Genomic DNA, 20796 nt, shown 5'->3' on the forward strand with positions numbered 1-20796 from the left:
TCTGTCACCAGAACCAAAACCCATTGCCATCAATTCGATTCCGGCTCATAGATGACCCTATAGGACAGAGTAGAACTGCCCCACAGGGTTTCCAAGGAGAGGCTAGTGGATTTGAACTGCTGACCTTTTAGTTAGCAGCCATGGCTCTTAACCACTGTGCCACCAGGGCTCCTGTTCTGTCACTAGTGATTTAAAATCTTCCTTTATCATTTTCCACATTTCCGTATATTCTGGGCTCTATTTCTGAGCTCTCTATTCGGTATCGCTCTGTTTGAGACTTTATAATATATTTGACTACCTGCTAGGGCTTTTTTCCCCTTAGGCTTTTGGTAGTTATTGTTGCATGTTCATTTTTTCTATGTCTAGCAGAAATGAGTGTTGAATTTTGTTGAATGACTATTCAGCATCTATGGAGATAAACATATGATTTTCTCTAAATATCTAAAAATTTATGAATTATATTAATAGATTTCCTAGTTTGAATCCTTCATGAATTCCTGGAATTAACAGCAGTTGGTCCTGATGTATTATTTTGGTAATGTGGTTTTGGACTCTGTTAATAATTATTGGGAATTTTTTTTTAGTGAGATTGGTCTAGCAATTTCTTTATTTGTGGTATCTCTACCAGGTTTAGTCAAACCAACATTATCTTTGCCTTGTAAAAATTTTTGCTGCGGAATACTTTATTTGACATTGGATGCTTAAAGGTTTGGTAGAATTCTCCTGTGGAACCACCTGGGCTCAGTGTTTTTTGGTGCTGCAAGTTCTTTGTTAACCGTTCTTATCTTTCTGTCTCTCATGGGGTATATTTTTGTAAATTGTGTTTTTCAATATAATTATCTGTTTTGTCTAGGTTTTTATATTTATTTGCACAGAGTTATGCAAAGTCTTGTTTAATAATTAGGGAGAGGAAGTCTAAAAGAGCCATTGTGGGAAAGAACAAAGTAGCTTTTTGTTTATACTCTACTGAATCCAGTCCATCCTATAACATATAACCATATGTTATAGAAGTGTGGGCAGGACTCAAGTTCTTAGACCGTGGTCTAAAATCTGATGACAGTGTGAAGCCACTCTAGTCTTTCTTCTAAAGGAATGTGCTGTCTCTCTTGATGTAATCAACCAGGGCAGCTCTTTTCAATCACTTTGGTCTGGTGTGCCAACACACCTCGGAGAAGCTGCTGAGAAACAGGAAGGGGGAACTTAACATTGACATAGGTAAGTTCGATACCAGGGGAGCCTACCACACCAGAAGCCAGGGTCGCTTCTCAAAAGGTTCTCTCTGCTATTCAGCTAGCTCAGCAGGCCCTCAACCATGAATGGCAAAAGCATGTTGTGGCAAAGTAACAAAATATGTTGCAGATTGTAAAATGCTGCAAAGCATGACGTTAATAGGTCATTCTTCAGTGTATTGCCCAGGCAGTGGCGTGATCTAGTATCTCCCATGCTTAAAAAAGCCTTCCCTTAACCCACACGCTTCTCAATCTATTGCCGTTTGCATTTGTTCCACTCGCATTCAAACTTCTTTAAGAGTTATTTCCACCTTCTCACCAGAGTGGAGGTCATCAATTCCAGTGGCCTTAATGGCCTCTGTATTCCAAATATGTATTGTCTAGTCCTCTCTTTGGAAACCATGGTGGCATAGCAGTTAAGTGCTATGGCTGCAAACCGAAAGGTCGGCAGTTCGAATCCACCAGGCACTCCTCTATGGGGCAGTTCTACTCTGTCATATAGGGTCGGTATGAGTTGGAATCAACTTGATGGCAGTGGGCTTGGTTTTTTGGTTTTTAGTCCTCTGTTCTGTGCCCCGTAATCATTTTATACAATTCCTATGTGATATCTCCACTTGGATATATTTCAAGCAACTCAATCTTAAAATCTAGGGAGCTCTGGTGGCACAACAGATAAGCACTGCTAACTGAAAGGTTGGCGGTTCAAGTCCCCCCAAGTGGCTCTGTGGGAGAAAGACCTGGCAGTCTGCTCCCAAGAAGACTACAGCCTAGAAAACCCTACTGGGCACTTGTGCTCTGTCACATGGGGCCGCTATGAGTCAAACTGACTCAACAGCACCTAACAGTAACAACAATAACCTTAAAATAAGGTCCCTAGGTGGTGCAAACAGCTTGCACTCGACTGCTAACCTAAAGATCGGTGACTCAAACCCACCCAGTGGTACAGTGGAAGAAAAGGCGTGGCAATCTACTTCCATTAATATTACAGCTCAGAAAACTCAATGGAGCAGTTCAACTCTGGACTGATAGGATTTACGGACAGACCAAATGGTCAATGGCTGAGAACCTTCTTCTGTATGTATCATTGCTGCTAGCTGGTGAGTAGAGAGAGGCACAACTAGCCTTCTTGGTCTCTAGCAAGTCTCTCCCTACAACTCTGTCCTGTGGTTTACAGGCCATCCCTGGTAGGCATGATATACAATGCCATAAGCCATCTTCACCAGAAATAGCTTTGGGATCTTGCGATCTGTCACCACACTGAGTGGGATCTATCAAAAAACCATGAACCCGTGCTTCAAATGGAGGATTACTTCCAATAGAGACAACTGGCTGCCCTGTAAGACCATGGCCCTCACTCTCTGATCTCTCTATTCTTAACTTCCTGTTTGGTCTGCCCAGAGGTCTTCACCACTCACTGCCTTCCCCTCTTCCCCAGCACCTTGGCACCTTTCTGGTTCCTGCTCAGGCTGTAGGCTCTCTCCTGCAGCTCTACATTTGATCCTCTTCTTGATCTCTGGGTGAGCTTTGTCCTTGGTTTGATTCTTTTCTCTGAAATACCTGGCAAATATAATCCTGTCTCCATTCTTGGGGCAATTGAGCCTTCTTGAAGGCCTTTGCTACAACCCCTTGCTGTTCCTGCACCAACCACCAGGAGGCGATAAGCAACAACGGACGAATCTTCCAAGGTAAAACCCACCACTCATCTCTGCCCAACTACACCCTTCCCAGATCCAAGAAGATGTCACCCTCCCAAATTCTCTGTGAAATGGAAAAAGTAATCAAAGGTCGTCCTGACTATCTGGTCTAGAATTGGGGATAATGGAGGTGCTGGGAAGAGGAATGCGTTTGAGAGGAAGTTACAGAGTCCTGTTTAGGGCGTGTTGAGTTTGGGAAAGAGACCAGGATGTATCTGAGAGTGATGAGAAACGTGGACTGCAGCCGAAGTGAGAGATAAGGCTTGAAAGAGGTATTTGAGTGTATTTGTGCAAAGATAGCAGTTGAAGCAACGAGAGGAGATGGACTCTCTGAGATACACTAGCTAAGGCTGTGTGAATATCCCCAGTCAGAGGAATTCCTATTTATCTGCTTGTCCATGCCATCAGCAGGACTATTGCTTCCAGATAGATCAGCGTGCTGTAACTGGGCGGTGGCAGAGAACTGTGTGACCCTGTTTATCAGAATCTGCATTCCGAAGTCAGCTTCCATGAATTGGAGAGAGGAGGGAGATTAGGGAAAGGGGCCACGAGTCTCTCTCCTGGGTCCTTGCTTCAGAATGCAGAATTCCTTGAAGCAGAGGGGCAAAATCAAGCTGAATCAATGCTTTAAAATAAGCAAAATGTCTCCCAAGAGCTTAGATACTTGGGTGACATACTTTATTCACATTTTATTGTCTAGGTGTATAAGGTACCAAGGACTGCAAATTCAACTAACTCAATGCCAAAAACAGTTATTTATTTTCACTGTTTCTCATTAGCGTTATGCACATTTTTCTACCCTTCTGAAATTCATCAAATGCCTTATTACAATGTTTATATTCATTTCTATGCAGGGCAAATTTAAATGTGTTCTTTTTGTATTACCTGACACTTTGGAGTTTTAGAGTTTTTAAAATTTATGCTCATTGATGTTTCATGTGCAAAGATACATATAAATCTAGGCTGATTTGGATATCACAGTATACTGATATCTCAGTAGATAGTTAATTGCTCATTTTATAGATCTGTTTTTGAGTTGTTTTGCACTTTTATTATTCATGACTCTCATACGGCCACCCAATGGAGATGACCTAGAAGGCTCCCCAGAACCACTAAGCCACAAGGCCAATATGAGCTTCTTCCCATGTTTACCCCACAGAGAAATTTTCTTCTAGTAGTAACTCAGAACCAAAACTCATGAGATATTATAGTTCTCATTCTTTATCTCAGAGCATTTATGGAGACTGTTTCCCTGAAAGCCCTTGGGCTTTTGAGGCATAGAAAGATATTCTCCAATTCTCCGCTATAGCTAGCTAACTAGGCTTCTGCTGTTTATATCTTTACAAACATAAAATCTCATTGTGGAAAAAGAAATTTAAGTTGCACAGCTCTGGAGTGCCCAGGAATGGCATTCGTGCCTCGTAAAACATGAGGGGAGAGGTGGCCTAGATAGTTCGTCCAGCTCTTGTTCAAAGTGAGTCAACTTTTCAGGGCTTGTTCCCCTCAACATTTGTGTTTTGAGGACTACTTTCAGATCACCTAAAAAAATAAATAAAATCATCCACCATGAAAGTGATTTCTTAGAAGAGATCTACCAGTGGCAACCTCTCCATTGGCTTCTCCCTGGAGGCCTGGTATACTGGCCAGAGCCCAGAGCCTGCTGAGAGCAGGATTGTCATGCCTGCAATGGTCTGCACTACTGTCACCCAGCCAGGGTGCAGAAGGCCTTTCCAAAGGGGATTTGCTCTGGAGGTGACCTGAGAGAGTGCCTGAGAATCCCAGTTGTAGGACCTTTCCTCTCTGTTATTTGTTGGGAAGAATGAATTCTCATTTTCTTAGCATGAATGGAAATTTACTGTGGTTTTCTTGACCTTTAACGATCTGTGTTGATAAAATAATATACTAAGAAAAATCATTTTCCTTCACCCTCAAATTATCTCTCTCTGATACTCCTGTGCTTTGAAGAGCATATAAATTTATATAGATGTATATGGAAGGATGCCAGGAAATAGGAAAATAGTAATGATAATATACTGTACTTTTACCACAAGAAGGAACAAAGAATTAAATTTTCATGACCTTTAAATATTGGAGAATTGCTCTCCTTTATATTTGAGGTTTAATAAAATTTAAGCCAATTGGTCTCAATTCAACAAACAAGTATTTATTGAGACCTTACTCTCTGGGCGACTTGGAGATACAATGATGAGTAAGACACAGTCCTTGCCCTTGGAGTTCATTGTCTATCAGGGAAAACAGAAGAATGGCAAGTAGTTATATAATACAACATAGCAAATTCTAAAATCAGTATATATACAGTGCTACAAGAACACAAGTCCCTGGGTGGTGCGAATGGTTAACATGCTTGCTGCCAACCAAAAGGTTAGAGGTTTGAATCCACCCAGGATGCCTCGGAAGAAAGGCCTGAAGATCTACTTCCAAAAAATCAGCCATTAAAAACCCTATGGGAGCACAGTTCTACTCTGACACACATGGGGTCACCATGAGTCGGAATCAACTTGACAGCAACTGGTATAAGAACACAGGCTAATTAGCAATAAATTTCAACTTAGGGATCAAAGTGAGCTAGTGAAAGAGGCCACATTTGAGTTGTGCCTTAAAGGACTTGGAGGTGAGGAAGAAGTCCCTGCAACACTGTGAGCAGCAAGGACAGAGTGCAAGGAAAGAGGAAGGTAATGAGCAGTCCAGGATCAAGACGTAGACTGGGCCTGTGCACGAAGAAACTTAACCCAAGGAGGGCTGTGAAGATGTAAAAGTGTGTGGTACGTTCCGGCAACCGAGTCCATTATACCTAGAGCATGGAGGGGGTGGGGGTGAGGGCAAGCAGACTAAAGGTGGGGCTGAGGACAAATGCAGCCTGGCTTTTCAAGGTTGTGGGTGTCTTGCTAAAGAGTTGGGAACTGAACTATTCTGAAGGCAGTGGGGGATGATGATGAGGGGATGGATGTTAGAAATGATTTGGAAATAGAACTTGGAAACCAAGAAGGCCTGGGGAGTGACATCAAGCCTGAGGCACAAAGGAGGACTCTGAGGTTCCTAGGTTGGGCAAGTGGATGAAGATATTGATGTTGCTGAAGGGGACAGGACAAGGAACAGTTCAGGTGAGGGATAAGAGAGCATTAAAATAATGAGTTAGGTTTTGGTTTTATTTAAGAAATAGTTCTAGGAGCCAACTGAAATAAATAATATAATGTGGAGTTCATTATAAAGTCAACTATTTAATGTTACCCAGACTTGCTTGGGGGAAACCCTGGTGGTGTAGTGGTTAAGAGCTGTAGCTGCTAACCAAAAAGGTCGGTAGTTCAAATCCACCAGGCGCTCCTTGGGAACTCTATGGGGCAGTTCTATTCTGTCCTATAGGGTCGCTATGAGTTGGAATCAACTTGACGGCAACGGGTTTGGCTAGATTTTAGACTTGCTTGGTGGGGCAAACAGTTAGAGCTTGGCTTCTGACTGAAAGGTTGGCTGTTTGAGTCCACCAAGGGACACCTTGAAAGAAAGGCCTGGTGATCTATTTCAGAAAACTGAGCCATTGACAACCCTATGGAGCACAGCTCTATTCTAATACACATGAAGTCACCATGAGTCAGGATCAACTGGACTGTAACTGGTGTTTTTAGACTTGCCTTGTATTTCACGGCTCTCTAAAATATCAGTGGTGGTGACAGCAATTCATCCACATATTCTATCTTTACTGTATTTAATGCTAGGATGAGACTATGGAGTTATATAAATCACAAATTTATATTTGTGAAAAATGTATATGATAGCATGTGGATCCTTGACTTTTGATAACTTCATTTTGTTGTCCCATCAGCTATTTTCATAGGATTTTTCCCCTTAATTTGTATTTTTCTTATATTTTAATCTGACTTTTAAAAACCGAGACAGTGCCATACTTCAAAATTTAGAAATAGGTTGCAAATTCCTTGTGTATCATTTTATTAGACTGTTTTGTTTTCACATGTTCAGTTGTCTATGTGTTTGATAGACTCATCTTTCAACTTTTTCAGCAAGTGTCTTTTGGGATAGTCTAAAAGCCTCAACATCTGAACAGAGGTTGCTCATAAAATAATACTAAAAATTATATGTAAAATTATGTAAAGCCAAATTTCATGTATTAGAAACCAGCTTTTACCCTACTGGCCCTTATTGTGAAACTCATTTGTTTGAAGTAGTATGGAATTATTACCCAAAATCTGGCAGAGGTTATTAACATTGTCTAACACCAGGGCTGTTATGATGACTGTATCTGACTGTAAGCCCAGCCCGTGAAGCACAATGGCTGACCCATGTACCTCAGCCACAACTTTAGGAAAGGATGCAATGGCTTGGATATGCCACGTTTGGGTGCAGATGCTGAGTTCCATCTACTAATCAAATAAAAATGCTGAATATAGAAGCATCTCCTCCATTCTTCGGCTGTATTCCTAAATGAACTCATAGGCCGGTTGAACAGGATTTGGTATATTCCCACAAAAATGTGACTTGTTCATAAGCAAAGAAGCCTGGATAACTTAACAGAAGCTCTTTAGGGTTCTTTCAGTTAGTGGGGCAATTTCCACAAAAGTTCGTTTAATTCACACCTAGGGAGGGAGAGAAAGGAGGGTGTAATTCTTTTTCTATGTGCTGTAAAGAAAAATCATAAGAGGACCTTTCTAGTGGGGTGTAGACAGTAGGGATTTGTAAGATGCATCTCAATGGACCTAAGATCTTTATTGCTGTGATTCATCCCTCTTAGTCTGAGTTCTCTAGGGGAACAAAACCAGTGAAACGTATGTGTACATAAATATATATAGAGAGAGGTTTATTTCAAGGACATAGCTCATGCAGTTGTAGCGGCTAGCAAGTCAGGGAACTGAATTCTGCCAGTATCCTAAATGAGCAAAGAAATGGATCCTCCCCTAGAGGAGCCCAGTCCTGCTGACTCCTTGATTTTAGCCTGGTGAGACCTGTGTTAGACTTGTGATCTAAAAAACTGTAAGATAACAGGACACAGTACTGGGGAAATCAGCACAACTTGACCAAGGCAAAGTCATAGAAGCTTCATAGATAAATCCAGACCCCCTGAGGGGCCGAATTTTTGCGCTGAGGGCTGGGGACCATGGTCTCGGGGGACAATTAGGTCAATTGGCATAACATAGTTTATAAAGAAAATGTTCTATATCCTACTTTGGTGAGTAGCATCTGGGTCTTAAAAGCTTGTAAGTGGCGATCTAAAATACTCCACTGGCCCCACCCCATCTGGAGCAAGGGAGAATGAAAAAAACACAAGGAAAAGATTAGTCCAAAGGACTAACAGACCACAACTACCACAGCCTCTACCAGACTGAGTCCAGCACAACTAGATGGTGCCTGGCTACCACCACCGACTGCTCTGACAGGGATCACAATAGAAAGTCCCAGACAGAGCTGGAGAAAAATGTAGAACAAAATTCTAACTCACAAAAAAAGGCCAGACTTACTGGTCTGACACAGACTGGAGAAACCCGAAGAGTATGGCCCCCGGACACCCTTTTAACTCAGTACTGAAGTCACCCTTGAGGTTCACCCTTCAGCCAAAGATTAGACAGGCCAATAAAACAAATAATAATACACATTGCTTAACCAGGTGTATGAGACTAAATGGGCACACCAGCCCAGCAGCGAGGACAAGAAGGCAGGAAGGGACAGGAAAGCCGGACAAATGGAAGTTGGGAACCCAAGGTCAAGAAGGGGAGAATGTTGACACGTTGTGGGGTTGGCAACCAATGTCACAAAACAATAGGTGCATTAACTGTCCAATGAGAAACTAATTTGCTGTGTAAACCTTCATCTAAAGCACAATTGAAAAATAAAATAAACTATAAGACAATAATTTTGTTTTAAGCCCTGAGTTTGTGTAATTTGTTACTGCAACAATAGAAAACTAATAAAGTTTTAAAATTTCATTTTTCATTTTCAAAAATTCTACTTGGTTCTTTTTCAAATATGCTATTTATGTTTATATTCTCTTATTCATATTTTCCTTACTCTTTAATATAGTGAAAACGTATTTCATAATGTGTATTGGAAAATTCATGATCTAAGATCTCTGCAGGTCTGGTTCTGCTTTCTGTTTCTTTCTGGCTCTTGCTCGTGGTGCCTTGTTTCTTTATGATTTTTGTAAGTTTTCACTGGTAGCTCATGTCTATTTGAAATTAACTGTTGGAATTATTTGAGACCTGTATTGAAGATTTGTATTTGTTCTACTAAATGCCACCTGGAACTTCCTGGAACCATCTTAAAATAAATTCTTGGCTGGGGGGCGGGGGTTTCAAGTAACACAGGTAATATGAATTAATGTTAATTAATGTCACAAACCTGATAAACTAAGAATTCTCAGGAAAGATTCCCCACTAGTTCCAAACTAGATAGAAAGTTTACTTGCCATCCCCTTCTGACAGGTAGGTTAGTTCTAATTTGCCCTTACACTGAGGCTGTAACCCTATTGGGTTACAGCTTTATGTAGGAGTTCCCTATTAGACTTTCCACCTCGAATAGAAGGGTTTACGTCCTGTGTCAGTGTGCCCCATGTACCATCCAAGGAGAGATTCCAGGACATCAGGGGTTGGTTACACCCCTAGGGTAAAATCTGGCTTGTCTTCCTGGATTACAGCTTTCACTCTATATTTTGTCTGACTCCAATAACTCCTTAGTTTCTTGCCAGCTCATTAATGTATTTAAAAAGATGTTTTCCACATCTTAACCAGCATTTTTAGTTGTTTTCAGGAGGGTCCTTCAGGGTAACAGTTGCACCATGCTCTCAGAAATGGAAATGTCTGATTATTTCTTTAGGATGAATTCTCAGATATAAAAACCAAGAAAACCAAACCCACTGTCATCGAGTATAGTGACCCCGTAGGACAGAGTAGAACTGCGCAATAGAGTTTCCAAGGAACGCCTGGCAAATTTGAACTGCCGACCTCTTGGTTAGCAGACGTAGCACTTAACCTCTATGCCACCAGGGTTTCCAAAGATATAGAATTGCTAAATTAAAGGTATGCACATTTAAAATGTTGCTATATATTCCATATTACAAAGGCTTAAGTTATAATGAAGGAGTTAAAACAGAACAACAAATCACTCATTTCAAGCATTTGTAAAAGCTTTTTAGATTTCCCTCTAACACCTGTGAAAGGAAATGCGGAGGTGGTTGACATCTGGATGAGAGACAAAACTTACAGATGAAACAATAACCCAAAAAATCAAATTATGTGATGTTTATAGGAGGTTAACTAGGAGTTCAGAAAAGAAAAGTTTAAATCTAATCATGTCAACACGGCTTCTCGGAAAGTCTTCGTGGTTTCTCATTGCCCTTAAGAGAATGCTCAGAATCCTTAAAGTGCCCACATGACCCTGCGTGGTCTGGCCCCTGCCTTTGTCTCCACCTTCATCGCTTCTCCTAGCTCGCTGGCTCCAGCCTTACTGGCCTTATCTGTTTCTTAAATGCACTGAAATCCTTCTCACTCCCGGGCCTTACCTTTTATCTGAATTTCCCTCTGGGCCTCCTACTCCACCCCAATTTGGCCTGGCCAACCTGCTTAACCTGCTTATCCTGCTTATCCTTCAGGTCTTAGCTTACATATGACTTTTTTAAGAGAGTTTTCCCTGATCTTCTAGTGTAAATTGCCTCTGACACACATTCATTCACACGCACACATACAGAAAAGCTGGTCTACCCAGCATTTCAGGGACAGAGACTAAGTCTGTGTACCTCAGAACATCTGGTCTACCTGAGAGAGTAAGTGTGGGAGTGAGATTGAGAGCTAAAGAGAGAGAAGTCATATTCTCTTAAAGCATCCTGCTCTTTTCCTCCGTAGCACTTGCTCAGTCTAGGACCCTGCAGCTATGTCCTATTCACCACCATATCCCAACACCTAGCCCAGTGCCTGGTCCATAGCAAACACAGTAGACACTTGTTAAATCTTTATCGAATACGTGGATTTAAAAAATGGACTACATTTGGATAGGTAGAGCAGGTGGATGTCAATAGATCACCTTGGAAATCATAAAGCAAGTGGGAAAATGAGAAAATAAATCAGAAAAGACCAAGCAAATTTTAATAATTAACATTTTGGTGAAGAAAAATGAGTGACCTTCTTTGGTCTAACAAATCATCGTATAATGGTACACTGTTATGATGAGACCATAACAGGGAGAATAAAAGCTGTGCAGCATGAGGGGGTTAGGTTAGCTGTAAGGAAGGACTTCACAATCAGACTTTAAAGCACAGACTTGTATTACCAAGAATGTTTGTGGAGTCTGTTTCCCATAAGATGAAGAGCTTTTCATTTCTGTGATGGTTTTTGACATTCTGTTAAGAGGCGGTAGGATGGATTTCTAGCTTTTTCATTCCTGTTAGGTTGATGGTAAAGTTTCCTGTTTTGCGGGGGGTGGGGGGGGGTGGTGGTGGTGAGGTAGGGGCTGGCTATGATTTAAGCAATTCTATCAGTTCAAATAAAAAATAAATAAATTAAAAAATTTTTTATTTTTTTATCAGTTCATTTTAGCTTTGGTAATGATCTCTGAGGATACTTTTCCCTACTACTTTCTGAACAGTTCCTCTTTTTATCAGGTATCAGAGTAACACTGCTTCTGATGTCCTTGAAACGATTACCAACATTCAACCCAAAGAAAGTGGAGGCGGAGTGGGAGAGACTCGGGAAGCCATCGTTTATAGATTATCTGAAGATATGCTGAGCAAACTGCCTCCTGACTATGTTCCTCATGAGGTAAACTACGCCCATTTTCTCCATGGATCTTTGGATTCCACAAAGCTGAGTACAGCCCTGAGACACTGTGTTCCATCTTCCCTCTCTCTGCTCATTCCTTCTTCTTTCTCCACTCTTTCTTTTTTACCTTTTGATCTTCTCTTCCTTACCAACTTCCTTTCTCAAATATCTCACAAGATATGATCTGCACTTTTTCTGATACCTTTCTTCGCTCCCTTTTTATTCCACTTTCTCTTTCAATCATCTTTTCTGTACCTTTCTCCCATCTTTGAATTCCTCTGTCTTAGGACCCCAGATGTCTTAACCTCTAGGCTTGAGTCCTCTTCCCCACCTCTCATACCCAAACCTGCTTTCTCCATTCTTTAAACCTACCTCTTGTTTTGGTCTCCTGCTCTCTGTGCTTTTCATTCTTTCAGCCAGATAATAGGAAAGCAAGCAGGCTAAACTAATCTATTCCCCAATGTGGATGCAGTAATGGTCTACTTCTTGATCCTCCTCGATGTTCACTTGTTAAATCTAAATCAGCCTTTCTCAAATTCTTGGTCTCAGGGTCTCTTTACAAAATAATTGAAGACCCCAAATAGTTTTTTTTAATGTGGGTGATATTTACTGTATTGGAAATTTAAACTGAGAAATTTTTTAAAATATGTATTTATTCCTTTATTTAAAAATAACAGTAACAACCCCATTACATGTTAACATAAATAACATTTTTATATTTTAAAACAAAAAAATTCAGTGAGAAGAGTGGCCTTGTTTTACATTTTGCAAATCTAAGGTCTGGCTACATAGAAGACAGCTGGATTCTCATGTCTGCTTCTGCATTCAGTCTGTCATGTTGTCACATTGTCACAACATGACAGACTGAATGCAGAAGCAGACATGAGAATCCAGCTGTCTTCTATGTAGCCAGAACTCCACTGTACACTCATGAGGGAATGGGAGTGGAAAAGCCTTACTATTAGTATGAAAAAAGCTGTAACTTTGTGGACTTTCTGAAAGGATCTTGGGGCCTCAGGGATTCCAGACCACACTTTAAGAACTGCTCATCTAAAACAATCTTTAATTGTGGTAAAAATTTCTGGATGTTTTCAAAGTTCTGTCCAAAAGTTCTCAGACTTGGCCCTCTCCTCCACGTGTCCTCTGGTTGGCCAGGGACTCCTCTCTCTTATTCTCTGCCTCTTCCCTCACTGCTGATGGCTAGCTTCACCTGAGTCCTAGACTGGGCTGAGTCAAGTTTAGCTCTTCAACTGAAAAAGAGAAAATCACCCTGCCCTAATTCAGATGTAACTACCGTCCTGTGTCTGTCCTGCTCTGTATTCTTAAGTATGGGAAAAGATACACCTGTTAACTGGGAGCCAATAGATTACCTGAGTTGTAGGCCTCCCACTGCAGGTGTAACAGGGCGAGTCTTAGACTGAGACCTACGGTTCTTTTTTTGGTGAAAATATACACAGTCATACACCAATTCAACAATTTCTACATGTACAACTCAATGACATTGATTACATTCTTCAAGTTGTGCAAACATTCTCAATATTCTTTTCCAAATTGTTCTACCACCATTGACTTTAACTCACTGCTCCCCTAAGCGTCTCATCTAACGTTTTGAGTTGCTGTTGTCAATTTGATCTCACATTGACAAGTCTTTAAAAGAGTACAATGCTCAAGGCAGAAAATTTTACTTATTAAGATAAACTATTTTTTTGTTGTTGTTCAAAGAAGACTTCAGGGGAAGTTTTGGTTTAAAGTTTAAAGATTATCTAAGGGCAATAGTTTCAGGGTTTCATTCAGCCTCAATGGCTCAAGAAATCTGGCTTCCATTGACAATTTGAAATTCTGTTCCACATTTTCCCCCTTTTGATCAGGATTCTGCTATAGAATTTTTTAATCAAAATGATCAGTAATGGCAGCAGGCACCATCCAGTTCTGATAGACCTAGGGTTCTTTTGAGGCACGTCTGATAGCCCTCCTGTTCTTTTTTTCTCTCAGAGTTGAACATGGAAATCTTTTATTGGCTGGGTAAATGATTTACTAATCTGATCATTTATTTGTACATTTAAACACAGAAGCATGAATATCATGAAAAACAATAATCTAACTGCTGTTGAAGATGAGGAAGACTACCTGTGTAGTAAATTTTGTTTGATTATATCACTAAACTGTGTCTCTCATTGTTCATGTAACCTAGTCATCCCTCGAGAGTTAAAAACATCAGAGAAAACATTATTTTCTACATGCTTTTCTGTCTCCTTCCTTTTTAAATACCTTCACAAGTTAATTACATCAATCAAAGCCTCCAGACTGACTCAATTATATACCAACTTCTACTATGCCATAAGCTGTGCTAAAAAAAAAAAAATCCAAAAAACTTTTAAGGCATAAAGCAGTGGTGTCACGGAGTTGGTATTCTTTAAGATACTCAAAATGTTTTAACCATAAATATTTGACCTGTTTACTCAATTGACTTGTAATCACTTCTGGAAGTGACTGAATAGGGTAGAACAATTAGTGGGGATGTTATTTATAAGCAGCTGGTGACCAACCTGAAGCTTTCTAAGCACTGCACTTACTTAGTCATTAAAATGGGGCAAACAGTTTGTGCTAATCTACTCACCTAAAGGTTGGTGGTTCGAACCCACCCAGCAGTGCTACAGAAGACTGGAGATCTGCTTCCATAAAGATAGTTGTTGCTAGATGCCGTCAAGTCAGTTTTCAGCTCATAGCGACACCATGTAAAGATGAGAGCCAAGAAAACCCTATAGAGCACAGTTGTACTCTGTAATGTGTAGGGTCACATTGAATCTGAATCGACTCTGTAGCAACAGGTTTTTTTTTTTTAGTTGGCATTTTTCAACACTTAGAACACACCAGGCTCTGTGCTAAGTGCTGTATACACATTATGCCACTTAGTCCTCCTGACAAATCAGCAGAAACCAAGCTAAGAAGTGGTAGAGCAAGGATTTGAACCCCAAGCAGTCTAATTCTAGAATTTATGATTGTAACCAATTTCAGCATGCAGTGAGTGATCCCAACAATAACAACATTTTCTTACCTCTAAAAACAGACCTTGTTTCCATTGTGTAGAAGAGTACCAAGATATCTGACAACCAAGCTATTTGAAATCAATGGCTTCATGTAGAGATAGTTATAGGAAGGGGAGAAAACTTTTTTTTTTTTTTAACGGATACATATTGTTAAGTACGTACTTTCAAAGGTTTATCGTGTGTGGGCTGCAGAAGACAGATGAGGCATAACAGCTGCTGTCTTAGTGATGTGGCACTGCTATAACAGAAATACCACAAGTGGATGGCTTTAACAAACAGAAATTTATTTTCTCACAGTTTAGGAGGTTAGAAGTCCAAATTCAGAGCTCCAGCTCCAGGGGAAGGCTTTCTCTCTCTGTCAGCTCTGGGGAGAAGGGCTTTGTCTCTTTTCATCTTCTGTTTCTTGACTCCTTGGTCATCTTCACGTGGCATTGCATCCGTCTTTCCCCATCTCTGCTTACTTAATCTGCTCCTTTTTTAATCTCAAAAGAGACTGACTCGACACAGCACACACTAATACTGCCTTAACAAAAAAAGCCCATTGCCATCGAGTCTTATTAAATGACAAATAAAACCTATTCCCAAATGAGATTATAACCATGGGTATAAAAAATATATATATATATTGCCATTGAGTCAATTTCAACTTAAACCTATAGGACAGAGTAGAACTGTCCTATAGGGTTTCCAAGGCTGTAAATCTTTACGGAAGCAGACTGCCACGTCTTTCTCCCAAACAGCGGCTGGGGGTTAGAACCACGACCTTTCAGTTAGCAGCTGAGCACTTAACCACTGCACCAGCAGGGCTTCTCCAACCAAAGGTATGATCCAAAAAAAAAAAAAAAACCAAACTTGTTGCTGTGGAGTCGATCCTGACTCAGACTGACCCTGTAGGACAGTAGAACTGCCCCATTAGGGTTTCCAAGGAGCAGCTGGTGGATTTGAACTGCCGACTTTTTGGTTAGCAGCCTGTCTAGTCGTCTAGTGCTGCTGTAACTGAAATACCACAGGTGGATGGATGGCTTTAACAAACAGAAGTTTATTCTCTCACAGTCTAGTAGGGTAGAAGTCCCAAGTCAGGGTGTCGGCTCCAGGAAAAGGTTTTCTTTTCTCTGTCAGCCCTGGAGGAAGGTCCTTGTCATCTGTCTTCCCCCAGACTAGGAGACTGTCCTCACAGGAACACCGGATCCAAAGGACACGCGCTGCTCCTGGCGCTGCTTTCTTGGTGGTCTGAGGTCCCTACTCTCTGCTCTCTTCCCTTTTATCTCTTGTAAGATAAAAGGTGGTGCAGGCCACACCCCAGGGAAACTCCTTTTACACTGGATTAGGGTTGTGAGTTTAGTAAGCGTGTTATGATCCCACCCTAATCCTCTTTAACATAATCTAATCTTGCCTCTTTAACCACAGCAGAGATTAGGATTTACGACACGTAGGAAAATTACAACCACAAAATGGAGGACAATCACACAATACTGGGAACCGTGGCCTAACCAAGTTGACACACATTTTGGGGGGACACAATTCAATCCAGGACACAGCCTGACCTCTTAACTGCTGTACCACCAGGGCTCCAATCACAGGTATAGGAGTTAGGATTTACAACACATATTTGGGGGGACACAATTTAATTCGTAACTCCTGCCTTCAATAGTTTTAAAAACTGGTACGTAAAAATGAGATAAAGGGTACTCTATGTAACTTCAGAGGGCAGAATTAGACCACAGGGTTAGTATTACCAGCAGGAATGTTTTAAGACCTTATAACATAATTTGAGTTGTCCAGGCTGGGCCAGTTCACCACTGGGATGGTTGTTGCGGCAATATTCTAGCAGAAACTGTCACAGATGTCAGTAAATTAATTCCTATGTAGGAGGGAGATTACACTAAAGCTGCTTCCAGTTCCAAGATCATATACATTTTAATGATGTTATTTTATAGAAGAGATGTGTTCTCGAAAATGTGGTTGTAAAGTGCATTTTCGTAAATTGAGATATAATTATACTATGGACTTTTGCAGTAAAAATGGAGATCCGTCATTGTACAGGAGACTACTTAGTTCCAGAAACATAATGAAAATTCTGTATAAGACTATATAAGAAAATTCTATGTAAGATCTTTAATTTTATTAATAAAAAGGTAATTTAGGCTGGAACGATAATCACGCTCACAATAAAATCAGTACTAAAATTATATTTTCTAGGGTCTGAGTTTTTCTTAAGGAGGCCTGGTGACACGAGAGTTAAGCGTTCGGCTGCTAACTGAAATGTTGGTGGTTCGAACCTACCCAGTGGCTCCACAGAAGACCTGGCTGTCTACTCCTGTAAAGATTACAGGCTAGAAAAACCCCATCAGGCAGTTCTACTACATCACATGGGGTTGCTATGAGTTGAAATCAACTTGAGGGCACCTAACAGCAAAAAGTTTTTTGAAGCACATATTTCAAGAAAAGTTTCTCTTTTAAAACCCTAAGCAGGACAAGGCTAATTGTTTGAGGGCTGTGAGCATATTAAATTGAAATGGCAGATGTTTTATTTTGATACACACACCTGTGGCAAATGTTTTGTTATATATATATCTTTACCACAATAAAATGCATATGTATATTTTATTGTGGTAAATATATATATAACAAAACATTTGCCATTTCAACATTTTTTATATGTACAATTCAGTGACATTAATTACACTCATCATGTTGTACAACCATCACCACTATCCGTCCCCAGATTTGTCCACCCACTTTAACAGAAATTCAGTGTCCCCTAAACGATAACTCCCTCTTACTCTCCTCCGCCCCGCCCCTAGTAACCATTAATGAACATTAATCTCTGTACATTTGCCTACTCTAGATATTTCATATACATGGGGTCGTACAATATTTGTCCTTTTGTGACTGTTTCACTCAGCATAGTGTTTTAAAGATTCATCCATGTTGTAGCTTTTATCAGGACTTCATTTCTCTATAAGGCCGAGTAATATCCCATTGTATGTATGGCTGTACCCCATTTTATTTATCCATTCATCTGTTGATGGACATTTAGGTTGTTTCCACCTTTGTGGTTATTGTGACTAGTTCTGCAGTAAACATTGGTATACAAATATCTGCTTGCATCTCTGCTTGCAATTCTTTTGGGTATTGTTATGTGTTTTTTTACCACAATAAAAAAACATAAAAAGATAACTAGGTTATTGATTTGACATCGTGGTCAACACTTGGGCTTAGTTTCCCATTCGTTGGGGTTGCAGAAGTATTTCCATACTTTACTTTTTCCTTAAGTGTGAATTTCCATAGAGTAGTCATGATTTAAGGGGAATGATATCTATTCTATTCAGTCACTGGAAGGTGAAGAAGGGCTGGGGGTGGAGGTAGAATGAGACACTAGAGACTGGGAAAATATAAGTTCTGGACCTAGGAATTTAAGAGACTACCTGAATGTTGTTATGGTGGACTGGGTTAGGGAACTCCACTGGCATGTTTGGTTGTGATTTTAATATCACTTGCTCTACCTGCACAGCTAGTACCATTCAGGTGGTTCAGTTTACGTCACTGCTTCCCTTTGAATTTGTGCTCCCCTGGCCCCTGGTATCACCCATCCACCAGAAGTGGCTCAGCTACAGTAAAGCAGACATGTCCCTTGTTGATAGGAAACCTTTCCATGCCAGAAGACCTGTAAATAAAGAGCATGATCCAGATGACTCTGAGACCCATCCATCTCTAACATTCCATGACTCCGGAAGGGGCAGTGGGCATCTCTGTTAGACAGTCCAACAGTTTACTGATTGCCTGGTGATTCTTTGGACTGATATATATCTCTCTCATTCCACATGGCTATCTTTTTCCTTTCTATTCTGGCATTTCTTCGATTATGGCCACCAGAAATTTCAAATCTCTTTAGGAGTTCCTGCCAGTATTTGTAGTCAATCTCTTCTTGGGCATATGCCACTAAATTGAAATTTGCATTTGCATTGGCTCATTTTCCATTAATTGTTATATTTTATTGCTTCTGCGACCAGAGGCTTTTATATCGGTCTCTTCAAAACAGTCAATAAATGATATACCAAACTAAATAAATGACAGGTGCCTAATGGCCCTCCCACAAAGTCAAGTATTTTCATTGATTAGATTAGGAAAGGCACTGTTTAGTCACCCTAGCCAATGGAGCAACGATCTTAGGAAGCTTGGACTAATCATATTCTTTGTTTACTGTTCTGTAAAGATTTTGGCTGTTATTAACTTTCTGTGACATTTCCAATAACGACTCTGTAAGGATTATGGGGGAAAAAAAAGTATTCCAAATTGCATTCTTATAAAGGTTAGATTGTAAAAGAATATTTAACTGACACTTAGTACTTAATCATTTGAAAGAAAAAAAAAAGGTACAATTTTATTTCAGCTTCTTAATGTACATTTCCAATTACCAACTGAGTATTATCAGTAGGAAATAAAAACCATTTTAGTTGAACAGTAGTCTTTGAAGCCCAGAAAATGGAGAATTTAATGGCAAGCTTGGTTCTGCAAGAGATATTTTAGAATTCATTTGTGCCAGTAGAGGCAAAAATGAGATCCATCCAGAGGAAAAAAAGGAAGAGAGAAAGCAGAGGTCATTGGAGGAGAAATGACAGATGATGAAAAATCTCTTCTTGCCTTGTATGCTTTGCTTTAGGTGAAAGCTCGTTTGATAAAGATGGGACATCTGAATTCAATGAATATATTTCTTAGACAAGAAATTGACAGAATGCAGAAAGTCATTACGATACTTCGCAGCAGCCTGAGTGATCTAAAGTTGGCCATTGAAGGGACAATCATCATGAGTGAGGTGAGCTATTATTATCCCAGTAGTCATTCCCCTCTTTTGTTGATCTTTCTTATTCACATATCTTAGCTTATCTTTTTCAGAACTTGAGAGATGCCCTGGACAACATGTATGATGCTCGTATACCTCAGATCTGGAAAAGAGTGTCCTGGGATTCATCCACACTGGGCTTCTGGTTTACTGAGCTTTTGGAAAGAAATGCTCAGTTTTCTACTTGGATATTCGAAGGGAGGCCTAATACGTTTTGGATGACTGGCTTCTTTAATCCCCAAGGTATGTGCTCACAGGAGAATGGAAAAATCTGGACTACGTGTTTAGTTGGAAAGCAGCATCGTGTGATGAATGTAGACTAAATAAAACAATATAGAGGGACAGCTTGCTCATTGCTAGAATATCCTTTCAAAGGTTGTGCAACACAGGTAATTCTTCTGTGTTTATTTTTCAAATTCAGTCTGAAATTGTTCCAAATTGCTTCTACCATATTGTTTCTATAATATAGTGGTAACAGAATCGTCCCTATTTCTGTTCACCCACCTCAGCAAGCCGTCAGTTTGTGGTTTGTGGTTAGGACCTGTAAAATAGTAAAGAAAGTTTCTCTTAAACCTTAGACTTTAAATGTCTGCGAAAATACCTAGCAGAAATTATTACTAGCGTTCAGAAAATTAGATTTATTTTTTAAAAAAAAGATTATGTGGTAAAAGTTGTCTTTGGTGAGCTTCGGGGGTCTTTTGTCCTTCAGTTTCTTTCTTTTTTTTTTTAATTGAGAGTGCTTTGTGATTTGGCTTCATTTATTCCCTCAGTCTAGAAATTTCTGCTAAGAGGGTTACTGGCTCGATGTCACAAGGTTCGTAAGATCCAGAAACACGGCTTTTGGTCTTATTACAATGTGGATAGTTTTACTTCAAGTAACTCTTGAAAAAAATGAAAAGACATTAGATTCCTTATAGTTCAGCACCTTCTAACTCCATTCATAATACAGTCCAAAAACATTCAAATTTATAGAGTTAGAATGAATTATCGCTATTCACGGCAATATGGTAATTTCATAAAACAACGTTGAGTAAAGGAAGCCAGACAGACAACATTATATGCTATATGATTTCATTTATACAAAATACGAGAAACAAGCAAAACGGGCCTGTGCTCTTAAAAGTCAGGATAGTGGTTACCGTTGTGGTGGGGGGTAGTGATTGGGACAGGGGGCTTCTGGCCATTTGAGAATGTTCTGTTTCTTAATCT

At 40.1% G+C, this 20796-nt stretch overlaps 1 protein-coding gene across 1 annotated transcript in view; it reads left to right on the forward strand.

The window, feature by feature from the left end:
* Positions 1-20796, forward strand: part of DNAH8 (dynein axonemal heavy chain 8) — a 347089-nt gene that overhangs the window by 311452 nt on the left and 14841 nt on the right. The window contains exons 85-87 of the mRNA XM_003404207.4: positions 11541-11697; positions 19408-19560; positions 19641-19830. Coding sequence (XP_003404255.4) covers positions 11541-11697; positions 19408-19560; positions 19641-19830 — 500 coding nt within the window. The remainder of the gene's footprint in view (positions 1-11540; positions 11698-19407; positions 19561-19640; positions 19831-20796) is intronic.

Source organism: Loxodonta africana, chromosome 1 (genome assembly GCF_030014295.1).
Source record: "Loxodonta africana isolate mLoxAfr1 chromosome 1, mLoxAfr1.hap2, whole genome shotgun sequence".
NCBI lineage: Eukaryota > Metazoa > Chordata > Mammalia > Proboscidea > Elephantidae > Loxodonta > Loxodonta africana.